At 44.4% G+C, this 20,768-nt stretch overlaps 1 protein-coding gene across 1 annotated transcript in view; it reads right to left on the bottom strand.

Annotated features, from left to right (window-relative positions):
• The window catches only part of MYO10 (myosin X), a 154,295-nt gene that overhangs the window by 31,753 nt on the left and 101,774 nt on the right, over window positions 1-20,768 (bottom strand). The window contains exons 20-21 of the mRNA XM_064161193.1: window positions 2,387-2,511; window positions 2,103-2,217 (exon numbers count right to left, since the gene is read on the bottom strand). Coding sequence (XP_064017263.1) covers window positions 2,103-2,217; window positions 2,387-2,511 — 240 coding nt within the window. The remainder of the gene's footprint in view (window positions 1-2,102; window positions 2,218-2,386; window positions 2,512-20,768) is intronic.

The following is a 20,768-nucleotide window of genomic DNA, read 5'->3' as shown; positions in this document are numbered from 1 at the left end:
CATGCCCTGGGCTCTCAATCCCAGCACTAACTTGGATCGTTTGCCTGGGCTGCCTAGCACTTCTTGGAGGCAGCTTTAGCACATGGCATGGATATATATTGAGCTAAAGTATTTTTGCCATGTAAGAATGAAACTGCTTCTCCAGCCAAGCAGAGGCAAAGGGGATCCAGCTTCCCTCTTCCACTTGCCTTGACATCTGCTCTCTACTGCACACTCACAAAGTGGTGAGCTATCTGCTGCCAGTACTTTTCCCAAGTGTCCTCAGCTTTTCCATTTTGAAGGCTAAATCTGCTAGTACCAGCTACAGATGGCAATAGCCTGGCATGCTGCTGCCTAAGACATGAGTAGATGGAAATAACTCATTCAGTGACACATTGACTGACCAGGATGAGAGCCAGGCTGCGTAACACAACATGGCAAAATGAGGAAAGAGCACGACTCAAAAAGGAGGAATGCTTCCTTGAAGTGTTTTGGATTTTTCTTGCTGTAAACCAACAAACAAAAAAACTCCAAGAGAAACGAGAAGAAAGCAAACAAAATAAACCCCAACAACCAACCAACAATAACAGTGAAGAATAATGCAGACTTTTCAGGGTCTTCAAATAGAGCAAAGGTAGTTTTTCCCTTCGTGTTAAGGCAGAAAGGAAGCCCACCATGAAAGCTAAAGCAGCAGCACTCCTCAAGAGAGACACAGTTTTGAGTTTTGAATGTAGCTAGAAAGTGACTATGGTTTATCATCATATAGAAGGAAACACCTCGAAGTTCCAGTATCCATGCTGCACTGGGCAACTCTTCCTATAGAACATTGTGACTCATGGAAAAAGCCTTTTCTTCCACTTATTGGAAAATCTTTCTTTGCTCTACACACACACTGGCTTTAAAAACACACCAAATTCTGCTTCAGAAAGGCATATGGCTTCTTCTTAAACAAAAATGGATGCTAAGCACATGTTAAGCCCAAGCATTAGCCTTTCCTGAGCAGGTGCACTGCAGCTGGAGATGTGAAAGACATGAAAAAAATCACACTGAAGCTAAATCATGGCAGTGTTGTTACTACCTCTTAAATAACAGAGGGAGAATAGTGCCCATGTTCAGCCTGAAACCAGTGTTCTCTTGTTCTCTCCTACAATAAGCTCTTTATGAAGACTCTTACAAATGAGCAGGCAGCTCCTGGCGGGGGATGAGCCCAGGCCCCAGAAGGGAACTTACAACAGAGATCTAGCTCCTGCCAAGGTCTTGATGAGCAGCTGGTTAAAAACAGTTTCAGGTTCTGATGAATATATGTCCCTAAAATCCCAAAGTACTGTCCAGGGTCTGCCTAGTTCTGCAGCTGAACATTATCACTGTATTCTTTTGTAAGCCACAGTCTACAAAAATGGAAAGATGACTTCAATATTCATCAGAGTATTTCAGATTCTATCTCTTACAATAACTGCAAAAGCAACAACTGTCTTCATCAACTGATTAAATCAATTTTCCCAATATCATCTCTAAGACTCCTTAAGTGTGCAGAAGAAAACCCTTCAAAACCATGCCACTGGGAGAAGAGGAGGAAGAGTGTTTCACAAAGAACTCCATCAGACTTTACAAAATATTGTTGCTACCCTTACAGCACTAAGAAAGTTTTTTCACAGTTTAATAGAAGACATTAAAACTGTCAATAACAGATAATTCAATCCATTCACATCATTCATCAGACTTTACTTCTGGCTCTGTTTTTCACTTTCTCTCTGCTATACAGAAGCCCTGGGAGTGTCAGCACAAGTTATCTAGAGAAAAAAGAGAAAGGCACTGTGATGGTGCACTCCAAGCTCCCTTCAGGTGCCCCTGCCTCTATCAGTGGAGATTTGAATGGGGGAAAGGAGGTGCAAAACTGCACCAGTGGATGTAAGGCTTTTGACACTGTCTCCCATAACATCCTTGTGAGCAAGCTCAGGAAGTGTGGGATGGAAGAGCGGACAGTGAGGTGGATTAAAAACTGGTTACACAACAGAGTGCAAAGGGTGGTGATCAATGGTGCCAAGTCCAGCTTGGGATGCCAGGGATCAGTGCTGGGGCCAGCCCTGTTCAACATCGCTGTCAATGTGCACTGACTATTTTACCTTATTCTTCCCAAGCTGCCACTCAGTGCTTGTGCTGTCATACAGACGAAGCAGGACGGCACACTTCTCGTTTAGATCTTCAGGCAGAGTTAAGTTTCTCATGAGGACTTTATACCTAGGAAACAAGAAGTATTGATTACCTCACGTAAGAGACAAGTTCTGATTTTGCAATGTGAGTTTCTTGTAACAACAATCCAGTAAGATTTTCTCTTTGTTACTCAAGATGGTAAGATCCATGTAATACTCTGGAGTCATGTCTGAAATGCTCGAGTCAGCATGCTCACCTTCTATAGAAGTCTTGAAATGGCCTCCGGACAGGGAAACCAGCCCTCCGAATCCTGACTGTCTCCAACATCCCAGAATAGCGCAGCTGGTTAAGCACCACTGCCTGATCAAACTGGTCTGGCATCTAGAGCAAACAGGTTCAAAACAAGGATTTCAACAGCAACGGTCAGAGATGTCAGGGAAATAAACAGAGGGGAAAGGACAGGAATCTGAAATGCACAGAGGCTACTGCGTCTTAAAGGACATCAGCAGCTCTGAGCACATCAAAGTATGTCCACAGGATGGAGATAAAAGGTTAATTACACAATAGCATTTCCACAGACATGACTTTTACAGCCATTTAATCCAATCATCTCTCTCTTTCCATTCCATGCATGGAATGCAGGCCATTGCTGTGCAGAAAGAAACATGAGAAAGAAACACAGGCAGCTAACAGGTCAACAGCTACAAGCTTGACTGCTTTGTTTCTTTAGCAACTCCATTTACAGTCGATGAAGAGGATGCCTAATGTTGAAGAGACACAAGCACAGTGATGTGATGATACCATTTTGGAAGGAAAGAAAACACAAGAAAAACAGAAGGGCAGAAAAGATTCAATTCTTCAGTCAGTTTTTCAGGTCAAATTTTCAGTTGACAGTTCATCTACTAGAGACAGGGATGGAAGTTTGCCAGTGGCATCAACAAATAGCTGTATTTCAAAGAGCTCCTATTCTGAACAGCAGATGTATTTTCACCTGTAAACAGAAAGACACACCCCACTCCCACCCACCCCCCTTTCTGCACCATTAGTTAGCTTGCACCCAGTGCTTTCAGCATCATTTTTCAGTTAGAAAACAGATTGCCCTAGAGCCACTCACACATGAAAACCTGAGAATACTCATGAGTGTGTTCCTGCCCTTGGGAGGCTCCAGCAGACTCCTCTCATCCCAACAGCGAGGTGAACGAGGCACAGCCACACAAAGCTGCTCAAGACAACACTAACTGCTGCCTTGCAAAATACTAGCAACTAAAATAACACCAAATGGAAACTTACCTTTTGATTTGTCAGAACAAACCTCCACCTTACCCCACCAGCTGACCCTCCAGCACAGCCATTTGCTGCAATACAGCTGCTGGAATAGAGTGCTTAGGATTTTGCAAGAAGCTTGTTTAGAAGGTGGGATCTCACAGATACAGTCAATGGTTTATATAGGATCTTAAACTCTTCATCTGATAGAAATGGCAGCAAGATCAAACCATGAAATGGGTGAAAGGCCTGGAGCACAAACCCTATGAGGAGAGGCTGAGGGAGCTGGGGGTGTGCAGCCTGCAGAAGAGGAGGCTCAGGGGGGACCTCATTGCTGTCTACAACTACCTGAAGGGAAGCTGTAGTCAGGTGGGGTTGGGCTCTTCTCCCAGGCAACCAGCAACAGAACAAGGGGACACAGTCTCAAGTTGTGCCAGGGGAGGTCTAGGCTGGATGTTAGGAGGAAGTTGTTGGCAGAGAGAGTGATTGGCATTGGAATGGGCTGCCCAGGGAGGTGGTGGAGTCACCATCCCTGGAGGTGTTGAAGAAAAGCCTGGATGAGGCACTTAGTGCCATGGTCTGGTTGACTGGCTAGGGCTGGGTGCTAGGTTGGACTGGGTGATCTTGGAGGTCTCTTCCAACCTGGTTGATTCTATGATTCTAAATCAGAGGACTCTCTTAGTACTTACTAACTAGCTTTAAGCATGTCTCTTGTTCAGCTTAGCAATGAATGACTCCTCTAAATTTTAACTTATCAAAAGTCCATTTAGGAAAGCACACTAAAAGTTAATGTAAAATATCCAGTCTAAAGTACTCCATCAGCACTTTTATCCACAAACCAAAGCCCTGTGTGCTACTGATGATACCTCCAAGTTGTTACTTAAGTCATTTCAAGAAAGCTGACAGATTTGTTTCTGCCTCTCTCCTTAAAAGACAAAACACCTAAACCAAAATGTTACTTTTCCTCTCTTCAGTTTCTTTTCTGTAGCAGAGATGGGAGACTCCTCTGTAGATACAGAAGCTCTTCTGCATGAAGCTGCCAGAGCTGCACAGGCAAACGCTTGCCCAGCACTCACCACTCCTCCAACTTTTGAACCACTTCCTTCAGTACAGGAAAAATACTGTGTTTCATAAGCCAAAACACCACAGCCTGACCCTTCCTCCAGAGCCAACAGCACTGGACAAAAATGAAAACAATTTGTGTTCTAAAAAGTTGCTAGTCACTGTCATGAGCCCTGCCCTATGCCTAGGGTGATTATCACTGAGTGCTAGCAGGACCTCAGTTCAAGAGAGATGTTGAGGTGCTGGAAGGTGTCCAGAGAAGGGCAACAAAGCTGGTGAGGGGTCTGGAACACAAACCCTATGAGGAGAGGCTGAGGGAGCTGGGGATGTGCAGCCTGGAGGAGAGGAGGCTCAGGGCAGACCTCACTGCTGTCTACAACTACCTGAAGGGAGGCTGTAGCCAGGTGGGGTTGGTCTCTTGTCCCAGACAACCAGCAATAGAACAAGGGGACACAGTCTCAAGTTGTGCTGGGGGAGGTCTAGGCTGGATATTAGGAAGAAGTTCTTCACAGAGAGTGATTGGCATTGGAATGGGCTGCCCAGGGAGGTGCTGGAGTCACAGTCCCTGGAGGTGTTCAAGAAAGGACTGGATGAGGCACTTAGTGCCATGGTCTGGTTGAGTGGCTAGGGCTGGGTGCTAGGTTGGACTGGATGATCTTGGAGGTCTCTTCCAACCTGGTTGATTCTATGATTCTATCCTGAGCTCATCTGGCCCAAGCAGGTGAACAGGGGCTACAGAGGAAATCTGTCCCCAGCAGCAGCTGCCTTTGCCTTCCCTGAGATGGATGCCTTGCATGCCAGGGAGACTCAGGAGCTACATTAACTCCATGCCACTCCAGCTGCTAACAGCTGTGTCACAAATGTGCTTTCATGTTTTCTTTCCATCCCAATGTGTAACCCAAAATGCCTCTCACCAGCATGTTTCACTTGGATTTTGCCACACTACCACCAGGAAAACCCTTCAGCAAACACAGAGTATGAATGCTTGCAACGAAAGCACTGATACTGTCACGGCTCTTGTTGCCAACAGAATTTTCCACGTGTGCCCACCCACCTCATGGCAGCCAGGTGTATTAGGAGCTAACACTGCAAAACTGCCCTGGGAATACCCATGCACACACCTGCCTTTCTCTGTGCAGGTGGCTGATGAGGCCCAGCAGGACAGGGAGGGAACAAACACAGAGGCATGCACGAACCCCAAGGAGAACCACATTCACCTTTTTGCCTCATGTAAGCCAAGGCTGACACATGCCACAAGCCAGCATCACTTTGTTCCTCTTTAGCATTTACGCTTTCTTTCAGTCCTTTTGCCCCATCCATACTCACTGGCTTAAAAGGAGATTTTCTTCACAAGCCTTGGAACCAAAACAGTACTTTTGGTGCATTCAGGTGGGGAGGCAGATGCATGGATCAGACCAGGGACACATCAAAGGCAGCAATTGTTTTGTGACCTGACAGATGTCTCTGTCTCTCTCAAAAGGCAGGCTGACCTGCAAGAAAGCACGTCCTGCTCTGAGAGCCAGGTGGCTGTTGCACCACCTAATCCTGTTATTGCTACCCTTTTTGTGCTTTACCTAAAAAGTAAAACATCAGCCACATGGTTGGCTTGAAAGTTTGTGCTACTCTTCAAAAAACTCTCTTTCCACCCTTGTTTTGTCTTGCAGAGAATGAAGATATATTTGCATGGTTTTCCTGCAACTGCCCCTCTACTCCACTCTGGTGAGACTCTGCCTGGAGCACAGTGCTCAGCTCTGGAGTCCTCAGCACAGGAAAGACATGGATCCATTGAAGAGGGTCCAGAGAAGGGCCACAAAATATGAGGGATGGAACACCTCTCCTATGAAAGAGTTGAGGTTGTTTAGCCTGGAGGAGAGAAGGCTCTGAGGAGACCTCCTAACAGCCTTTGAGTACTTAAAGCTCAAGAAAGATGGGGACAAACTTTTTGGCAGGGCATGTATTACAGTGTTAAAGCTATGCCTGATTTTTGGAGACAATTCCAGTCTAAAGAATAAACAGTTTCAGGCATCAGACACAGAACAATGCAAGATAAGTTTATCTCCTTCCACTGGACTGCTGAATATCTCCTATTTTGCAGCACAAGCTTGTTTCTCCCTCCCTGTCTGCCTCCTGCTTGCTTCTGGCTTCTCTGCTCTGCCTGTGACCTTGCATTGCAATCTTGTTTGGGTTTGCATAGGTCTGGGGGCTGGGGAGGAAGAGACAGTGTGCTGCCTGCAAACAGCCTCTCTGGACCGCTTTGAGGTACAGAGGGTGGCTCTGTGCTGTTGCTGAACTGTAAACATATGTCAATATATTCTGTACATGTTTACTGTCTTTATAGTTTTATATTCAGCCTACTTTTGTAACTGAGATTTCATGTAACTCCCAAAATTCTGAGCAAGTGTGGTAAATCTACTCTGGAGAGTAAACTTCCAGTTTGTTGGGTGGCAAATCCAAACCACAGCAACCTGTTATGACAGGACAAGCAGTAATGGCTTTAAACTAAGAGGGTAGACTTACACTAGATATAAGGAGACATTTTTCACAATGAGGGTGGTGAAACTCTGGCCCAGGTTGCCCAGAGAGATGAAAGATTCCCTTTCCCTGGAAAGATTCCAGGTCAGGTTGGATGGGCCTTTGAGTAATCTGATCTAGCTGGACTAGATGACCTCTAAAGGCCCCTTCCAACTCTAAGCTTTCTGTAACTCTCTGATTCTAATCATGGCAGCTAGAAACAGCTCTTCTTTGACACCAGAAGCTGGAATTGTCAGAGTCAGTCCCCTAACTTCAGGTTACCTGCAGTTTTAAAGCAAAGCATGAAACACTGCAGGAGATGAGCATGGTACCAAAGCAGGGCAACATGAAGACCACTGCAGTTTCAATGAATTAAGTTTACTCCTTCACTTTACACTATGAGTTATTTTCAATTGCTCATAGACATCCTAGGCTATCAAATTGGAAGGTCAAACCCTGCCCTGGCATATCACTGGAATTACATCTGCAACAAGGGTGGCTGCTTTGATTAACCAGGCAGTAGGGGCAAAAGATGTGCCAAACTCATCTCTTGTACTTTTCAGTACTGAGTACCAGAAGACACCCTCCCATCACAGCAGTTCCTGACTGTTACAGCAACTCTTCAGATTCCAGCAATGAAAAAAGAATTGCAGTCAGTGAAAACTGGAGCTGAAATTCTAAGTACTAAGATGCATTCAGAAGTTCTTACACCCAATGAAAACAACCAGAAGTTACATGCAGACCTGTGCACAGCACAGCATCCAGCATATCCACACTAGGATGTGGTGGTAATATACTGCAGCTCAGCCTCAGTCTTAGAAACACTGCACAGAATCATAGAATGGTATGGACTGGAAGGGACAAGGTTTTAAAGGGTAAAATTTACATTATTTAAGTGTGGAACATTTGTGGGTTTTGTATGGCCATGAGGGACAGCAACTTGCAACCAAAAAGTCAAAATCAGTTTCAATCACTATAAAAAAGTTGGCACTTCATCACACCCTCTTTCAGTACTGAGGCCACAAGCAGTTTCTTCCCCAACACATTTCACCCCTGCAGACAGTTCATTCCCACACTGGCTCATAAAAGATGCTCACAAAGCACAAAGATGATGTAATGTGCAGAAGTTCTGCTCAGTGCTTTCTCAAGAAAGGGAATACTCCACTGCAATTCCTACACCAAAAGAAGACCAACCCAAAAACCCAACCAAACAAAAAAAAACCTTTATAAAATTATCTCTTAAGGAATCCTTCCTCCTCTTCTTTCTGTATTGAGCCTTTTGTTTAAAGGCAGTAATGGGAAATCAGCCAGGCTTAAATCACAGCCAGTATCTGAGATGTGTAAATCAGAAATGCCACAAAATATTCAGCCAAACAGCTTTGGGTTGCTAGGACACCAGAGGTCGGACAGCCCTGAAAGGGCAGATTATTCCCACCCCAGAAGGGCTGCTGCCTCCAGGCTGCTGTCTGCAAGGGTACCATGACCCAGTCCTCCTGAAGCACCCCTGTTGTCTGGCTGCCACCGGACCCCACACCAACCCCTACCAGAGTGGCCAGCACACAGGACCCTCTGCACCGCAAAAGCCCCATCTGGCTGCCCAGAGCTTTTGCTGTTTGCTAACATTACCAACTGCTCACTTCAGCCTGGGGAGCCCAAGACACCAAGAGTCTGCCTAAGACTAAGTATGAAAAACTGGCTAAGACTGCAGTTAGATTTTAGGTCCAGAAATGGGAAATCCAAGCTTGCAGAAAGAGATGGGGATCCTTCTCAATACCTGGCTGACAGCAAGAGTCGTGTGATGGCCTAGATAAATGACCCATCTCATTAGCTGGTCCCATGTTATCAGTATGTTAATTACTTCCACATCTTAAATGTCACAGATAGTGTCAGCCTAACTTTGGCATTCTTAGAAATTGGCCCTTTGAACTGTTCTATCTTTTACCCCTGCACCTTACTACAGAGTTGGAATTGTTCACCCTGGAGAACAGAAGGCTTTGGGGAGACCATATAATGACTGTCCAGGCTTACAGAAGGAAGCTGAAAAGAGACTTTATGCAAGGGCATGTAGTGATAGGGTAAGGGGTAATGGCTTTAAATGGAAAGAGAGCCCATTTGGGTTAGATGTAAAGAAGAAATTCTTCACTATGAGAGAAGAGAGGCACTGAAACAAGTTGCCCAGAGAGAGTGTGGATGCTCCATCCCTGGAAGTGTTCAAGGCAATGTTGGATGAGGCTTTGAGCAAGCTGGTCTACTGGAATTTGTCCAAACCCATGGCAGTGGGGTTGGAACCACATGGTCTTTCATGTCCCTTCCAACTCAAACCATTCTATGACTCTATAAATTCACTGCAGATCTGCAAGATTATCAGCAGAGAAACCTGTGTAGGTTTGCAGGGAAGGGACAGAAACTGAAGGCATTTGTTCCACAGAACAAGGCAACAGGTATGTTCTTCTTGGACTGCTTTGTTAGTCCCATCCCTCATTAAGAGTTGGAAAGTCTCCTACTCCAGTTCTTTGATGTTTGAGAACCACATCAAAATCCAATTAGATATTTATGACAATTCTGAAAACTCTATCCTAAACCAAGGAAAAAGTCCCTTCACTGATTTCTTCATGTATTATACAAACATGAGATGGAGGAACTTGCCCTGTATATCCCAGCTACCTGAGCAGCCAGAGAGGCCATGCTAAAGACACGAGCGAGTCAACACCATCTTGTTTAGATGTGCAGGTAGTTCCTGTCTTTCCTGCAAGCACTGCTGATAATTGCACTAGGCAGAGAAAAAAACCCACACTGTCATCTCACTGCAACAGACTATAAATTGGTAATTATTAATATTGTGTATTTTCCCCTCCAAAACGTTTGCACAGACTACTTCTTTGCTCCAATTCCTATAGATGTGTGAACTAGGAGTCAACTGCAGAATAAATTAAGTTTGCTTTATTAGCATGGTGCAGAGTTACCCAAAATGGATAGCAAGAAAGAAATCTGTCTTAACACCTATGTGGTTCTCAAGCTATTAACCAATACAGCTACATATATACAGAGTGAGAAAGAATTAATTATAAGACAGCAAAAGCATATCAGAACCTAATTAATTTAATGTTCTGCCACCTTCTGAGTGCTGCAGTTGCCATGCTGCTACTCATTTTCACAAAGCCTGCAGAATTTACAGTCACAGACACTGGGCAATGGCCTGCTTTCCCCTCTAAGGCAAGGTCTATCTTCTCTGAGTTCCATTTTTGCTTAGTCACACTTATTTAACTCTTATACATTTTTAAGATAATCCTGTGGTGAAATATTTTGTCCTTAGTTACGGTTTTACATCTGCTGCATCACATTTGTGTAACAATATGGCTCTTTCTGCCCCAGAAGTGGATTCTTTTCTTGCTCCTCTTTCATTTTCTGATCAGGGTGAAAAGACACTGTTAAGATCCCACAGCTGGTCAGATGTGTTTTCACTGCTGGCACACCAGCACTATGTTCTCCTGGGACTGGCCAGCAGCATGGCCTCCATGCCACTGGAGGAAGTCTTTGCTCCTCCTCTGCACAGGAGATTTGCAACTTTAGGGTGGGTACACAACTGTAAGAGAGCTGCACATATGCCTTGGTCCTCTTCCAAGCTGTGTGACAAGAGGCATCATGGCTCCAGGCACTCTCTTATGTGCCAGTCAGCACACCCAAGCCAGCAGAAACCCACTAATAATTTAAGCAAAGGGTTTAGAGCTGAGGCCAATGAGAGGTACATGCCCTTTAAGAATGCCAGCTGATTTGAAATGCACTGGGATGTGCACACCAATGGTCACAGGAAAATGGCAGTTTTGCAGAGCTGAAAGCAATTTTTCTCCTGAAGAATGCCCAGCCCAGGCTTGAATATGCAACTAAACATAATCCTTCATGTCTGACTTGGAAAGAGGCACTGAAGGCAGAATGAGCTTTCCTAAATGGCACTTTGTTTGCTATGCCAATTATCTGCTTATATTTAAAACTCTTTTTGTTGCTATCCCACTTTTAAAAAGAAATAATCACTTCTCCTTTTGAAAGACTACTTAATTAATGAGGCTGAACATTGTTTCTTCTTGGCTAAATATGCATAAACGTTGTGGCTGGTAAGCTGCAGATGGACACACTCATCCTTTTCATGCTGAATCTGGGACAGTCATTCAGCTGAGGAAGTCAGCATCACAGCAGATTCAGAGATTTTTCTGTCTTTTGAAAGTGAGGATCTCCTCTCAACCCACCTACTTTATCTCTGCTTGACTATTAAGTTCCCTCCAAGCCCCTACTTATCATATATTTAGATCCACAGAAAGGAAGCTTCAAAAAATGCCAGAATAGCTCTTATCATGCAAACTGTGGGAATACAACATAGCACTTGGGAGTATGGTGACAAACTTCCCTTTTCTACAACCAACACTGCAGAATGCTCACAGGTTTGGGTGACAATCCGAGGTGGCAGCCAAAAGTAAAACTAACTGGTGTCCCAGATTATTACACGGTGTAGTGGGCTTCTTGGCTCACCAGCAGCTTCACAGGCTTGAAAGGAGCTCACGTTTACCCTGTGCTTGGGACAGAACAACAAAAGTAACTCTGCCCACAAAGCCTGAGCAGTTGTGGTGCTACCATCTTCCCAGCAAAGTTCCTGTGAGTGGCACCAGCTGCCCATCTCCCTGTGGCCTAAACATGGAATGTGTGTTGGGAACGTGGAGGAGACAAACTAACAACAGCAACCTCAAACTTCATTATACATCAGCCAGAAACTTTCTGTAGCTTAAGCTGTCTGCCATCACAGAGCTACAAATCAGCTGATGTCATTAAACATGGACTTTACAGCTCCTACATTCCGCTTCATGCAACTGAAACCACAACTTCACTTCTGCAGTTCTAACAGTGAAATAGCAACGGTATTAGGAATGGACCTGCCTTGCCTAAGAACAGGCTTATGAACTACTTCAACTCACCAAAGAAAGGTAAACTCTGAGGGTAAGTTAGGCAACAAAGATAAAATGCTTTGATGTGCTTTCATCAGCTGCCTCAGGTTTAAAGTCTCAACTTGCAATGTGACAACAAATGTTCTGAAGTGTATTTTGTCCTTATAAATTAATCACAGTGAGGTCTTCCCCTATGAAGTCTTTGCTTCTTTACTGCATCCTGTGACTGGATGATCTTGGAGGTCTCTTCCAATCTGCTTGATTCTGTGATTCTAAATTAAGAAATACACACACACACCAGCTGAAGAGAAAAAAGGTCTGCAGCTAACTGAAGTCTACTCTTAAACCTTGTATTCTTGAGATGGATTTTGTATTCTGAGGTTAGCTCTGACAAGGATCTGTGAATAGTTGGGACAGCATTGTAACTTTCAGGTAATTCCTACCAGGCATCTAGTTGTATTGGAAAAGAAAACACTGTTGTTATGCTTCCATTTACATTACAGGTTATATACTAATTTTTCTGAGCAAGACAAAAAATGAGAACCAAATCCTATCTTTTGAGAAACTGAGCAGCTTTAGCAAAAGGCAACACTGAATCATAGTGTTGATGTAGCACACAACAGAAACGCCTCTATCTTGAACTTCTACCACTGTTACAACTTGGAGCTTAAAAAGGCCACAACATGAGTATGAGAAGAACAACTATGAGAACCTCCTTTTCCCAGTCCCACAGGCACTTTGTGAGATCCTATCTCATTCATCTAGATTTGCAAGGCAAATCTTCTTGAGATCAGACTAAAACTCCCATAGACTTTGATGCAGGATCAAACTCATTCCTTTCTAAACAGGTTCTCTCAAGCAATTTTATCCTGATTTTCTACCCTGTGGCTGAATTATAATGTTTGTGGCAGCAAGTTTTTTAAGCAGGAAAGCAAGAAGCAAAATGCAGATCCCAGAAGCAATCAGTGGTGAAGAACAGAGCAATTCTACCTGCCGGGCTGGGTGGTTTGGATGGAGGCAGAAGCAGAGAGTTGACACAGCAAATAAAGTCAAAGCATACTGCTGTTATGGTGTGATTTCTACTACTACTCCAATTATTACTTTCAGGCTTATTCCCTTTCCTGTATTTCTATGGCAAAAAAAAATCTGCTGTCACAAATATCCCACACCAGTTTTCTCCAGGTAAACTACAAAATTAATTTAGCCTCATGGGTGTTGCAGATATCTCCCTGGACTCCCCCCACCCTCCAACGCACTTGTCCCTGGTGTTGCTTTCTTAGCATGTTATCAGAGCAAAACTACAGCCATGCCTTATGCCTTAATAAATTACATTAGTACTCTGGTCCTAAACTTTACACTGCTGTTTTTTCTGAGGCTACACCATGGACTGGTGAAGAACAGAATCCTTCTCCAGAAAACAGCCCATCACTACAACACAGGTCTTCCCTCTGTGCCGCACATACAGCCTTACCTCTGACTTCTCTGCTCTGTGGACAATCACCCTTTTAACTCTGAAACAGAGTATGACTTATTAAAGCAGACTGCCTGGCAGCAAAGCTCTCCTGGCATTCAAACACACTGTGAGACCAGTAAATGTAGTAGTTTTTTTTTTTCATAAATTTGATGCTGCATTCATCTCTGAGAGAAAATAAAAGCCCAGAAACATTTCCAATACAGCCTGCTCAGCTGAACTCCAGGCACTTTCTCTTCCTAAAAGTTCACAGCAGATCCAAGTAGGCAAGATTAAAATTATTACAAAATCTGTGTGAATTAACCCACTTACCTTTTAAAGGCTCTTTCACCCTTCAGCATTCGTCCATAGTGAAAAACTGACTCTTTAGCAGCTGCAGCTATGCACACAGAGAGAACAGGGCTTTCTTCAGCTCACTGGTATTTCAAGTCTTTCATGTGATATCTTTGGCTGTACTTGCTTAATTCATTCCTGCTGCTACTCAAAGGAAGTCAAGCCTAGCGAGGGCTGGCTCTGCAGCAAGCACTGTAGATCTTCCTGACTAACAGGACACGAGGACTAATTTCACCTTATAGGCACCAAGAATGTAAATACCTAACAAATTCCTAAACTTTATCTCTTAAAGTGCACAAAATGCCTTAAGACACAGTTTAGCAAGGGAGTTATAAGCATCAAAGTTTTTGCTAGAGAACAATACCCTGTACCCTAGCAATGCTTTCTGGAGCTCTAAGGATGTCTATTTGTCATGGACTGTGCATATTCCCCGAGAGCAGTTACCATGAGAACACAGCAAACAGGATTTGAATGTAAATTGCCTTCCAGACATGGGGGGAATTTTTTTTTTTGGTAGTTAAAGAAGAAAACTTCCAAAGCCTGATGAAGTAGACACTTTTTCTGTGCATACGTTTGCATGACAATGCTTGCAATTCAAATTCTTGCTAGAGTGCATGAGAAGGGAAAAAAAAGTTCTCTGATTGGCATTTATGTAAAGCAAATGCTTCAGATTTGGGATGAGTAACAGCAGTTGTACAAATGCCCACCCATGTCACACAATCATATAGGAAGGAATTCATAAAACAAGAAAAAACATCAGCTGGCAAAAAAAGCAGAATTATTGCAATGCCTGAAATCAGCTGGAGGTGCTAAGACCCTCGCTGCTGACAAATCAATAGTGAGAGCAGCCAAAATTCTTCTCACTTCTAAATACTACACTAAACTAAACAGCAAGTGTTGCACTTTAAAAGCAACCCTCTCATAGGCATTGTATTCTTCCCCAGAATTGTTATGGTCCTTTGCTGTTTGGATCATGTTCCCCCAAACCCCTCCTAGGGCAGCATCTGCTCCCCATACATGCCACCCAGGCTGCTCACAAATGCACACTGCCAGCTACTATCAGCAATCCAAAAACTACCCCTATCATTTGTAAAACTCAGTCCTTACCAAATTGTCTCTCTGGGAAGCCTGGAAACTGTGCAAGTACATGCTGCAAAACATGCAAAAATCATTTTGCCTTCGCTGCCTGCAGTTTGATGCAATCCCTACAGCAGTGTCTGCTCCCTCCCTGGCAGCACCCATCTCTACCCCAACCTTACATATCTCAATTTTGAAGTCTTTACACCAGTCACTGAAAGACAAAACATTTAGCAAAGGGGTGCCTAGTCAGCACTGCTCACTAAACAACAAACCTTGATGAAGAAGGACGTGCCTGCCTGGGTGATTGCCTGGAGAGTGGAATGACCTACTTCAGCCCAGCAAGCAGTAAAGCTCTCAGATGGGGACAAAGAGACAAGCCACCGGCTCCCAGGCAGCACAGCCAACACACTGCAGCCCAGGAGCCATGGGACCAGTCTTTCAGAGGGGACAAAGATGACAGGCACTGACTGTGTAGCACAGAACAGCTTGCAGGAATCATGTTCTTGCAGCCAGGGATGCTGCTTCATATGTAACATCACTGCTGGCATTATGTGAGCAGGAGCAATTGTTTTCCTCACACCCACTTTCCTTACTACTTTTACCTACAGAGGCTTCTAGTGCCTGACCTAATTAGTTAAGTGATGTGCCAGAAATGATGCAGCTGAGACATATTCCACAAGTCTTGATTTGAAGCTATGTAATTCTGCAAAACTCAAGGCAGAAGGATCCATGTAGCTGAATTAAGCAGTGTTGGCCAGGATAATGCCACACTTTATGGCAGTGCCTTCCTGATTACAAACAATGAAACCTTATGAATTGATTAAAAGGGCACAGACAAATAGTTTGTATTTGGTCCTGTGCATTTGCTGGCCTGTGAGACTGGGCCAACATGCTGTGGTTTTGGGAAATGGTTGCTCTCCTCCCAGAGGATGAGCCTCTACAGCAGCTCCCTGAGCCTGATCCTTGATACTCAGAGGATCATAGGATATTAGGGCTTGGAAGGGACCCAAGGAGATCATAGAGTCCAATGCCCCTGCCCGAGCAGAACCACACAATCTAGCACAGATCACAGAGGAATGCATCCAAACAGGTCTTGGAAGTCTCCAGGGAAGGAGACTCCACAACCTCTCTGGGGAGCCTGTTCCAGTGCTCTGGGACCCTTATAATAAAGAAGTTCCTCCTTGTGTTGAGCTGGAACCTTTTGTGCAGCAACTTACACCCATTGCTCCTTGTCCTATCCCAGGAGGCAAGTGAGCAGAGCCTGTCCCCCCAACTCCTGGGCAGCCTTCAGATACCTATAAACATTTATCAAATCCCCTCTCAGTCTTCTCTTCTCCAGACTAAAAAGCCCCAGGTCCGTCAGCCTCTCCCCATCAGCCATGCCCTCCAGTCCCCTCATCATCCTCCTAGCCCGCTGCTGGACCTTCTCCAGCAGATTCCTGTCCCTCTTAAACTGGGGCCCCAAACTGAACACAGTATTCCAGATGAGGTCTCAGCAGGGCAGAGTAGAGAGGGAGAAGAAACTCCCTTGATCTGCTGGACACACTCTTCCTAATACACCCCAGGACCCCATTGGCCTTCTTGGCCACAAGGGCACATTGCTGTCCCATAGTTAACTTTTCAGCCACCAGCACTCTCATGTCTCTCTCCACAGGGCTGCTCTCCAGCAGATCACCTCCCAGCCTGTACTGGTGCAGTTTATTATTCCTCCCCAGACGCAGGACTCTGCACTTGTCCTTGCTGAACCTCATTAGTTTCCTTTGTGCCCAGCCCTAAGTCTGTCCAGGTCTCACTGGATGGCTGCACAGCCTTCAGCTGTATCAGCCAAGCCTCCCAGTTTGGTGTCATCAGCAAACCTGCTGAGTAGACACTCTGTTTAACAATAAATTAAAAAGGTGTCTGAGGAAGAGAAGTTACAAAAGTATAGGGAAGGAAAAACAAATACAAAATGCATAAATACAACCCAGTTTTGATGGTGATGAGAGAGAGAAGGGGGGTAGGGGGGAGTGGGCTAACCATCAGCTGGTAGTGTTCAGACCCACCCCTGGGGAGGAGTCAAGACCACCTAGGGTCAGGTTCAAGCTTACAACCCCGGAGGGTTAACCCTGTGCAAAGGCAAACTCAGTAGATCACTGTCAAGTCTCAGTAAGACAACATTTTGACTCCATACTGACACCTAACTCACACACTGCCTTCCCTGACCTTGCACCTCTTCCATACCCTGCTAGCAGTGACCCTCACAGACCGGGCAGAGCTGTTCTCTCAGTGTTACTCTGCAGCATGCTCCTGAGCTACACTTGTAACCGGTGTTTAGGTTGGTACCATGCTGTACTTAACATCCCTAAAGATTCTGAACTCCTTTAAGCACACAAGTTTAACTCGGGTCCAAGCGGAACACGTTTGCTTCTTATTTCTCATCAGGGACATAATGCTTGCTCCTCTGGGATATCTCATGGCTACTAATGACCTGTGTCTCAGAGCACACTGCAGGTGCCAATAACCATTCCTTGATCCTCTAAATGGCTCTGTCCCCAGAAGCAATATTAGCAATCTTATTGTCTCAACAGCAATTTTCCTGGAATAAGTATGGAGCATGATAGGATTCCTAAGCAGCAGAAAGCCTCCCAGGATTTATTACAGACCTTTTACTAACAGTCTTTGTTTGAATTGCAAAGTTATTACTAGTTTCATTTTTCTACAGTTGCTCCCTGTAGCCTCTGCCCTGCAAAGTCCCATCCAGGCTTTTCTTGCACACCTCCAGGGATGGTGACTCCACCACCTCCCTGGGCAGCCCATTCCAATGGCAAATGACTCCCTCTGGGAAGAACTTCCTCCTAACATCCAGCCTAGACTTCCCCCAACACAACTTGAGACTGTGTCCCCTTGTTCTGTTGCTGGTTGCCCGGGAGAAGAGACCAACCCCACCTGGCTACAACCTCCGTTCAGGTAGTTGTAGACAGCAATGAGGTCCCCCCTGAGCCTCCTCTTCTCCAGGCTGCACACCCCCAGCTCTCTCAGCCTCTCCTCATAGGGTTTGTGCTCCAGGCCCCTCACCAGCTTCGTTGCCCTTCTCTGGACATGTTCCAAGAGGAATCATTACAGAACAGGAGGCAGGAGAAGAAAAATGAGACTAAGAAGCAGAGAAAGATGTGTCCAAGTTCAAAAGGATGAAATGATTTGTAGTTTTGCAAGTTGCACTGAAGACAAGGAGAGATGTGGAGAAAGACCCTTCACTAGCAGAAAATCCTTGTTAAGCATAACAAGTGGAGAAGTTTCCACTTCATGGCTAGTTCAGACCGGACTGGAAACTGAGAAAACAGATACACTGATTGTTCAGGGGTCTCCCTAAGATTAATAGGTCCTCTTTTGTGTCTGAGGTCTGCTTGCTGAAATGTCTTGTGACAAAATGCCATGTACTCTGTGTGCCCCCCTTAGGAAATGGCACTAATGAGTGCAGATCCTGCTTTGATATGTAAATGTTCAGTGGTTTACTGCAAATGCTGAAGTGGTTTTGCTTTCCACTGTCACATGATCAAAAATTTAACTTTTAAACAACTGCAAACATCAATAATTACTATAAATTATCACATCTCTTCTCTAAAATGAATATATTTTAGTGTCTAGAAGAACAGAGGAAGCACTGTCTGCTACACATTCTGCTTCTGCATTTGTCATCCGTCTGCTCAATTTCATTCACCTACAAAATTCAAACATATTTCCCAAGTAAAACAGGTTTATGAGCACCACCAGCTCCTACCCTTCAGAGCTACAAAGGATGCTCATCAACAGGTGTTTCATATATCCACAGAATCACAGAAACATCCATGTTGGAAAAGCCCCTCAGGATCACCTACTCTAGAAGATTCACCTTAAACCATATCCCTAAGCACCACATCCAAAGAACCCTTAAACACATTCAGGGTCAGCAACTCCACCACCTCCCTGGGCAGCTAATTCCAGTGCCTGACCACTCTCTTTGTGAAAACTTTTTCCTAATGTCCAATCTAAAACTCCCCAGTCTGAGCTTGAGGCCATTCCCCCTCATTCTGCCTCCAGTTACCTGTGAGAAGAGGCCAGCAGCAGCCTCTCCACAATGTCCCTTCAAGTAGTTATATTCCTACATAACCCAGAGAACAATGAGGAACTTGAGGGCTTTTTTCCTCTGCTCCTTCAGCTATCTCCTTGCTGAGCCTCTCTGGTCCAGTTCACCTTCTAATACTACATATTACAAAAAAGCAATTAGACCACCTCTCTTTCACACAGTTTGTTATCTGCAAGCACAGTTTCAGTAGTTTTTGAAGAGTGACATTTTAACATTCCATATCACCATCACTGCAGAGTGAAAACTATGGACTGAAAACACAGACTGAATGCTCCATCAGAAAACTTTGCATCCCTCTCAGTCCCAGTTTCTCCATTTCATTGGCTTGTCCCTTTCAGTGGTTATGTTTCTAACCAGCCCTGCACAGTGTGTTATGTGTGCAGTCATCCCTGGCAGGCCATTCACAGCTAATGTGTCTCTAAGCTGTGCTGGCTCGGAGCTACACCAACTGACTCACCTTGGTTTTCATTTGTCTAGCTGAAAAGAAGCAGCAAGTTTTACAACAGGATAACCTATGAAAAGTTTAACATGATGTGCAGCCACAGAATCCTTATCAGATACAGAGGAGCCAAATGCCATTCATGGGCCTGTTTCTGTACCTGCACCACTGCAGGAGGAGCAACAGCAACAATGTCTTGAGTATAGCACTAAAAATCAGAGTCTTGGAGGGGAACAAAAGGCAAGGCATTTCAAATAAAACTTAAACCAGTGAGTCTCTAAAATGCATTTTGAGAGCACTTCCTTGAGTGAAAAGTGCCACTGACAAGTATTATACATGACTTTTCTTCTCATTTTCTATCAAGTCTTCTGAATCATCTACAACAGCTGAACTGTTTGATCCTTTTCTCTACTCATGTCCTTCACGTACAACTTATTTGCTAAAGCCACTCCCTCAAGTTAAATTAAAGCAAACAGAAAACAAACGATTTCATGTAAGATTTCAGTGACTTTTTATACATACTTTAAAAGAGACTGTTACAGGAATTTCCTAGTCTGTTCCTGCACACACCTCAGCAACTAGATGTGGTTTCCTGAGACTGAAGCTCCTTCTGCTTGCACAGCAGCTAATTCTGCAAGATTGTTTTAATGACAGCAGATGCAGTAGCATGTACCAAATCTGCCAGGGATGAAGCATTCCAGTGGGAAAAGTCTAGCAGAGCCACAAGGAACACAGTGCTTTCCTTGCAATGGAAATGCAACAAGTGTCTGGTTCTTTCATGGACCACTGCAAATCCTTGTGACTAGTACTGTGGATAAGCCTTACAGATGCAAAAGGACAAATGTAGAAACATCTTCTTCTATTCCAGTGTCAGCATGTGGGCTTTGTAAGAGTGATGGAGCTCTCAGGGAGAAATGGGAATAAAGAACAAACCATGTTTCTCAAAACTGCTGTCCTTTAGTGATGGGTGCTTTTGCTACACACACAGGCTCACAGACCCCGTGTGGCAGCCAAGGTGATTCCATCCCTGTGGGTCTGGCTACCTGGTGGCTGCACATCTTAGAGCATCAAACACTTCAGGTCTTATTCACTTCCAGGCTGTTTCCTCTTGCTAAGGTGCTCACACTCTGCATGTTATACCACACACCACAAGTATCAGTGCAACAACAGAGTCAATCACAACTGAAAACATGTACAACTGAGTATGTACAGAAAAATGCAAGTCTGCCAGGTTTGATGTGTCCTGATTAACCAGATATCCCAGAAAAAAATGTAACATGGAAAACTGGATTTACAGCAAAGTCACTTATTTCTAAGTTGCTGTGTAAAAAACTAGATTCATTAGCAGCTCTGCCTCATGCATTTTTGGACATAACCAGATCATACTTAAAAAATGGGCCATAAAACCAAAATCAGATTAAAAACCCTCCAGAATATCAGAACCAA

The sequence above is a fragment of the Pogoniulus pusillus genome, chromosome 21 (assembly GCF_015220805.1).
Source record: "Pogoniulus pusillus isolate bPogPus1 chromosome 21, bPogPus1.pri, whole genome shotgun sequence".
Classification (NCBI taxonomy): Eukaryota; Metazoa; Chordata; class Aves; order Piciformes; family Lybiidae; genus Pogoniulus; species Pogoniulus pusillus.
This window is presented reverse-complemented; position numbering and strand designations above follow the sequence as displayed.